General features: G+C 28.4%; 1 protein-coding gene across 1 annotated transcript in view; it reads right to left on the bottom strand.

Annotated features, from left to right (window-relative positions):
* Nucleotides 1-1,022: 1,022 nt before the first annotated feature.
* LOC106681244 (cilia- and flagella-associated protein 410) overlaps nt 1,023-8,047 on the bottom strand; it is a gene marked incomplete in the record, with an annotated part of 130,322 nt that continues 123,297 nt past the window's right edge. The window contains 2 exon segments of the mRNA XM_067052775.1: nt 1,023-3,160; nt 5,230-5,304. Of these exon segments, the coding sequence (XP_066908876.1) occupies nt 3,044-3,160; nt 5,230-5,304 (192 nt within the window).

Below are 8,047 nucleotides of genomic sequence, written 5' to 3'. Positions count from 1 at the left end.
AATAAATAGAAATGAATATTAAGGATATGTGAGGCACTGATGACCAGAGTAGACCAATCTCTGCAGCTGTGACTTTGAGGTAAATCCTTGAAAAAATTAGTTTTCTGATTTAATACATTTATTAATTGTTTGAGAGTGGTTTATATTAATAATAACACAACTACAAGTGATCCACTTTACTCTCAACAGTTAATTTTAATTTTCCAATATTTTGGCCCTTATCAAGGCGACAACCAAAATTATTACAATATGAAAACAATTTTAGGTTGTCCTCTTAGATAATGGCCTATGGGGCCAAAATGTTAGAGAATTGAAATAAACTTTGTTAAGAGTAAAGTGGATCATTTGTAGTTCAATTATTATTAAGAAAAGTTTAATATAATTTTTGTTTAACCTGCTTTAAAACTTTGACCATGGGCATGACACAATGTCTTCAAGCAATGGAGGATTGAGAGCACATATGACAACAATGTATCGTCAAGGGAGGTCTTTTATCTAGCTTGTGATCGGTGCGGTGGGATGAGCTCTAGCATGTCCCTTTCATCTTGGACTGTCTCGAATCGTGTTTAGTACTGTTCTAGCTTCCACCACCTACCATCGTTCTGGGTTCTGCCATGTTTATGGATTTTTACATTCCTTCAAATTTATTTTTTTTTTATCAAAATTGTTTTTTGAAGTATATACCTTTATTAACTTGGGCATTATTTTATTTTAGACACTTCTAATTACATTTTTTACATGTCCAACAAGTTTTTAAAAGTTGTTTTTATTTAAAAAATAATTTTTTTAAACCTTATTCAGTAACAGTTGAAAAACCTGCAAAACGTCACACTCATTGTTGTGATCCTAATTGCAAGATAAGTATCTGTGACATGAAAATGGGCCTTTATATACCGGTTATAGCTGACTTGAGACGAAGGACATATGTTAAACTGAATTTATCTTCTGAATGGTTTCTAAATCACTAAAATTCTGTATACAGCCAACGCACATACAGTTAAAACTCAATTTTCACAAACTGTGTAATAGTGCACTCTAATTCTCAATGCCTCATATTAATGTCAATAAATTTCAAACCTTAAGGAATGAAACTTGTACTCTTGTGGAAAACCTAATGATTAGTTTGGTTTAAACATGAGAGAACAAAATATAAATAATACGCTGAGGCTTTGTACTAGTCAGAAATAAAGCTATTTTATTATTTCTTACAAAACATTAATTGAATTCATAATAATTTTAAAACAAAATTTAACTTCCATCAATTCGCCATAAGATTGGCTTACAATTTTTTTTTTACCAAACTATGACGTAATTACAAAACATTATACTGCAAATTTATAAAATTAGTCTCTAATTTATTTAACTATTCAGTGATGAAAATGAAAAGATGAGAGTTACAGGAACAAATTTCAAGCAAGACTGTATTTTATTGTTTAATACAGCTGTTATTAACTACAAAATTATAAAACAACCTTTTTAATAAAATATAAAGAAATTTCAACTAAACATTAATAGATTTAATTATTTTTTAAATATATATTTAGATCTATTGCACATGCACTTGGTAATCTATCGATTCAATAAACTCACTGGTATTATTTTACACATTATTTACAACAGAAATAAGTGAAATAACACATACTTCGCTTATTATATGAGACGTATGATTGCAATACTGCTCTTACATGTAATGCTCATACGAGGCAAGAAAAACATGAGCCAGCTTTGTTGTAAAAAATACATTTTCAAAATGTAATTTTACAATGGACGGTGATTACAAATCCAATGTTTGAGCAGAAAATGAACAAGAAGAAACAGAATATAAAAATAATCTTGAAAAAATACACACTGCCACTTTAAAACAACTTTAAAGATTGAAAAAACAAAACAATATAGGTTATAATCTTCAAGGATAAATTCCTTTTTAAAGAGAAATATTAAAAAAAAAAGGTTTTAACACATAATAGATTGAGACCAATATGGAAGAACAATAAAAGATAACAGTGAAAATTAACATCATTTTTTTTTAACAAATAAAAATAAATATGAATAAATTTATAATTTTTAATAGAATTAATAGATATTTAATTGATACAAATACTTTTCAAAATTCACACAACATAAAACAAAATTATATTTACTTTCATCTAAGATGATCACAATAAGTAAAAAGCTATTAATGTACCATTAAATTTACAATTTTAAAAAGTTCTTTATTAATTCAAATTTAAGCAGTTATTTTGACACAAAAGTTGTCAATTAAATGTTATAATTATTTTTATAAATGATAAGTTAAAAATTTTTGATTACACTTATAAACCATTGTTATTGATTGAAGTTAAACTGAAGGGAAAATAATGGCACAAGATTAAATGGCGGGGAAAAATTGAACAACTGTAGAAATATCAACCGGAAAGAAGAAGATGGAAAAAAAGTCATATTAAAAACAATCAGCGAATTTTTAGTCATACTGAAAAATCAAGATCACTTTAAGATTTAATAACAAAATAAACGAACATTAATTTAACAAAATTATTTTTTAAGTACTACAACATGATATTTAGGTATATAACAGAACTAAGACTAAGATCTTTATTTACAAACAAAATATCATAATTTAAGACTGATTTCGTAAGTAACTATATTATGTTCTATAGTCTTTTTTTTTTTTTTTCAAAGTTTAGTATAGATACTAATAACGAGCTATAGGTTTCTTCAGCATTTCATAAGTACATTTAAAAAAATTGTACAAAACAAATAAGGAACATGAGGTAATTAATAATTATTTAACATTGCAACTTTTCCTATAATCACTCTTAGGGTAATGCGTAAAATGAAAGGTCTGCATGATTAAAATGAACCTAACCGCTACCAGAATACTGTCAGAGAAAAGAAAAAAAAGTCCTTTTTTTAAACTTTCTATTCATTAAGTTCATTCACGAGTGAATTTTATAAAATATACTTAACTAATTAATATCACTTTGTTATCAATAAACTTAATCCAAATTAATATTATAACATCAGTTTTTGTTACTTAAATTAATTACATTTCATTACATAGTTCCTCCATCCTACATTTGACTGCCATTTGGACAACTTCCAGATTTGGATAATCGAGCTCCTTTATTAAACAAAGGACTGCGTTGAGTACGTTTGTTCTCTGAAAAAAAAATAAAAAATTGAAATTATATGAAAAAATAATTTTATTCTGGGACATATGTCCCCTAACAATAAATACATGGTTCATACATTAAGAAATTACATTGGGATATTGGCTTAACTACTGTTTATAATTTAATCAATATATGTCTATTTATTTTATTACAATGATGCGGAGGTTTGGTTATACAATAAGTGGAGGAATAGGTGTTGTTTAAAGGAAAGAATGGATGAGGACTGGCGAATGGAGATGGGAAGAGAATTCCAGAAGAAGGTTGCACTTATGACGAAGGATTTGCTAAAGAAGGTGGTTCTGTAGGAGGGCATATATAAATCAATCGGTTGGGATCTGGTGTTTAATGAGTGGATGGATGAATGAAGAGTGAGGAGATCAAGGATGTAGGTAGGTTTTTGATTTTAAGAACTTGGAAAAGGAAAACACCAAGGAGGTATTGCCTTTGGGAGGTTGGATACAGGCACACCTAACTTAAGCACGGTTTGGGGTGTGCTAATTTCATAAAACTCAAGTAGAAGGTTATCATAAATTGTTTCAATAATTTATGATAACCTTCTACTAATGATAAACTTCTATATGACCTATACTTAAAAAAAACAATTATAATTGCCTAAAGGTGAAAAATTTTAAATAAAAACATAATGGTTTTAATACATGTATTTATTCTATTGGACGTTTTGAGGATACTGTACCCCCCTCCTTGAGTACAATATAATTCACTGTTTGTTTTAAAAATAGTACACCTACAAGTTTATAAAATTTATTATTTTCATTTCTGTTAATACATAGAAAAAACAATTAATAAATAAAAGAGTATTTCAAAATTATATCGTACTCACTTAATAAGTTACAATTATCAGCATATTAATAAATTTTAATTTTTATAACAAAACAATGCTACTTGATCTATGAATTATAGCAGAGAGGAAGTTTAAAATGTGAAAGTTTAATAAGAGGCTGTTGGTAGGGGTAATTCATTTAATTATTATTTTTGTTTGATTGAATTCCAGATATCAGGAATGAAATTGAGGTTTTCTTTTATATTAAATGTCTTTTCTAATTTTTTTTTATAAATAATTTTTCTTTTTATAGTATTATTTTCTCTACACAAAATCTTGACATCGTTGAAACTTATTTCCTGGTTGTGATTGTTATACATTATGTGGCTACTTAGGTACCTACCTATCATATTCTAATGTCATTTCTAGAGTTTATTACTTTAGTTTATCATATTAAATTAGTGTTTGTGTATTTATTTTTATTTTAAAAATAATTTGTTTGTTTTTCATAATTGGACCGGAATCGATCAATCTCAGGAACTCAAAAAATTTGTTTAAAGTATATGAATAACCTTATGTTAGCATACGCCATAACATTTATACAAAAGAATGAATACCTAAAAAATCCAATTTGTTGGCATTTCTTGGACATCTCCAGATATCTTTTATAAAATCTCCTTTTTAAATCTGAGCAGAGATCTCTAGAGCTTTGGCCTTATAAGTGCCTAGTAGATTTTTACTTTGGACTGCTTCAACAACATACTACAACAAGGATAACTTTGAGAAAACTACTACCTCACAGTCAATTTTGTTTTGTAAATTTCGTAGTGGACCCCAAACAGACAAACTCATCAACCTTCTCAATCTCACACAGTTCCAACCGCACTTGGTAGAGAATGTTAACAATACCTTTCATAAGAATACCTGCACTTGAAATACTTAATAAATAATAAATTGGTCATAAAAATTGTTTACAGACACTTATGTGAGGTCAAGGTAGAAAGGCGTAAGTGCCAAAACGAATAAATTGAGATTTCTAGTAGAAACAGTTCATAAGTGATACTTCTTTCATCTCATCCTAACAAAAACATTTAATTTCTCTATTTTTATTTTTCTTCAAGCCTTATGAGAAATGAAAGAACTATTGCTAATGAAATCTTTTCACTAAAAATTTCAATTTCTGCTTTTTAGTGCTGATGCCTTTCTGCCTTCATATCGTCAGTATATTATTGATTGATACTATATTATAGACATATATATTTTATTATAGATTACCCTTTCATTTGGCCTCCTCTGAGGTGGAAGAGTGCAGCAGTTCGGGCAGTTATTATGACCAAGTTCACCATCAGTCTGTAAAATATAAAAAATTAAATATACGACCAGTAATTCATGTATAAATTAATATTCAATAAAGTTCTAAAATTATTTACAATTATTGACAGAAAATAATGGTACTTAAATTGGTTTAGGTGGTTTATTTGTGTTGTTTAGAGAGGAAAAACCTAAGAGTCATCAATCTCAGTTGTTCAAAAATTTATTATAAAATAAACTTAATTTTTAATATAAAACCAAAAAAGTTAGGAGAACAGGGCAGAGGATTCCAGCAACCAGGGAGGCCAATTATACTCCAGGCAACAACCAATTACCTCACCTCTACAGCTCATAAGATGTTAATACTAATAAAATTAATAAATATGCACTGCTACTACCCAAAAAGGATTAGAGGTGCAGTACTTAGTAAGCAAGTACTGTTATTGGACTAACAGTTGTGCAAGGAACTAATTTGGTCAGAAACGCACTCAATTGCCAGATTTTTATCCAATAAAGGGTACCCATTTTATGAGGCTGGATGGACCCCAGAGAACCCCCAAACCAACAGGGCTGACTCACGGCTGCAATGAAACAGAAAATACTTATCTGCCACAGCCGTATTCAAACCCGGGTCATTGGAGTTTGTAGAACAGTGTCTTACCGATGAACTACCCACTTCCAAGATGCTAATATTATTAATTTGTATTTAGTAATATTTTGCTAACAGATACAATGTTGAGTCCTACTTTTGTACCTTTTAATTTCAATAATATAATTAATAATCGTTCCCATTATAAAACAAAAAGTATCAATACTTATATTTATGAACTGATACTAATAGATATCATTATCAATTAGGAAGATTCATTTCTCAGGGACCAAGGAAAATAAATATTAACTGCCTCAGATTGTTATTGAACCACACCTTTTCTAACCCGGCATTCTGGGACCCACACCCAAACGTGCTCAGCTATCTTGCTCTTTACAGGCATCTATCTACTATGGATTTGTAAATAGTTTCACAAATGATACTTATATAACAACAACTTGAAATAATTAATTAAAATAGTTCACTTATTTATATATAAAAAACAATTATTATTACAAAATATTTATAATGAAGGTCGTATTATTCATTTATATTAGTTACTTATAAAGGAAAACTTATTGAGTTCAAGGTTTTGTGTCTAACCTCGCCTGTCTCATTTGACACCACTGTTCCATTAATTTAATTTTTAAGTAAATATAATCCTAAATAATTATCAACCCTTGAATAATTATAATATTAATAATTATCTCACCTGTTTTGGTATTTTCACTTTATCGAAACTCACATTCGTAAACTATTTTTAAAAAGAATATCTTAGACAATGCTACATCTTCATTAATATACTTTTAACAGAATTTAATAACAGGCCTAGCAATAAATTAGTTCTTTGCAATCTCAGTTTTCTATAAATATTTTTTAAAATAGTTTCAACAGTTTAGTTTAATGATATTATTATTTTTCTAACAGTTGTTAAATAGAATTTATATTTTTAATAATTTAATAGTTTTTACAATTTTATGTAAGAACTACCAATACTGTTTGGTATTTAGTAGGACATAAAGATTCACTATGAAGTAAGAATGTAAAGCATTGGATTCCCAATCACCTGAAATTCTTCTGAGTGTTCTAAATTACTTTAAGGTAGAGAAATCAAATGGTGACCCTCTTATTTCTAGTATTTTATAAAGATCACTATTTACGGCAGATCTAAAGAACCATTAAAAAGGACCATTCGAATAAAAAGGATCTGATTCAGATGAAGGCGGGAATAAAAATAATGACTGAGGCATTGGTGGATTAGTTAGCTGGTGGATTTAGCAACACTGATCTTCCACTCCCAGGAAACCTAAAGGCCATCGAGTTTCCCGATGATGATAGGTTCGTTCAGTAATAAAGATATGTTTGAAAAACTTTTCTTGATTATCAATTAAAATATATTACATCCGTCAAGTCCTAATACTCTTTATTTCTAACTTCAAATAGCCAACGTTTCATTCAACCTGGTCTTTATCACCAAGGACAATCTTAAAATATTGAAAATAATAATAAATTGATAGTTGTTGATAAGTTAGCGATAATATTATTAAGATAATTTGTGATTAAAAGTTTTTAAATTGAAATAGGTTAATTTAGACAGATTAGATTAATTTTAACAATAATTTATTAGACCGGAGCAGAATAAGCTGCAAATTTTTAACAGTTGATGTGATGCTGTGTAATTATAGTTTTAGATTATCATTGATGATGGCCAGGGTGGTCGAACTGTGTGGCATTTGAAGTTATAAATAAAGAGTGTTGGGACTTAATGGATATATAATCGAATATAATTTAATTTAATTGAATAATAAAACCAGTTTCAAACAAGATATCAGAAAATATATATAAAACCTTTTTTTTTCCAAAAAAAAGTTTCTAGAAAATTAATAACATATAGTTTTCAATTTATTATTTTTATTTTTCAGGAAAAAATAGCTCTGTTATTACTTCTTTATTTTACGTTAACATTTAACAACGTTTCAGACTTTGTAAATTAATATGTAACAGTTAAACTTTCCGTATGAATAGCAAATTGTCTTCAAAATACTCGTAATTGATTTTTAAATTATTTATTATCATTCCTTCCATCATAAACTACCTAACCACCCAAACCCACTAGTTTCTAACCTTGCTTCCTCTTCCATTCCTGGCAATCCTCCGAGGCGCCTGAAAAGAAGATGGCCTCGTGACTTTATA

The sequence above is a fragment of the Halyomorpha halys genome, unplaced genomic scaffold (genome assembly GCF_000696795.3).
Source record: "Halyomorpha halys isolate HHAL.00 unplaced genomic scaffold, Hhal_1.1 Scaffold321.1, whole genome shotgun sequence".
Lineage (NCBI taxonomy): Eukaryota > Metazoa > Arthropoda > Insecta > Hemiptera > Pentatomidae > Halyomorpha > Halyomorpha halys.
The sequence above is the reverse complement of the archived record's forward strand: the minus strand, read 5'-3'. Positions and strand labels throughout refer to the sequence as shown.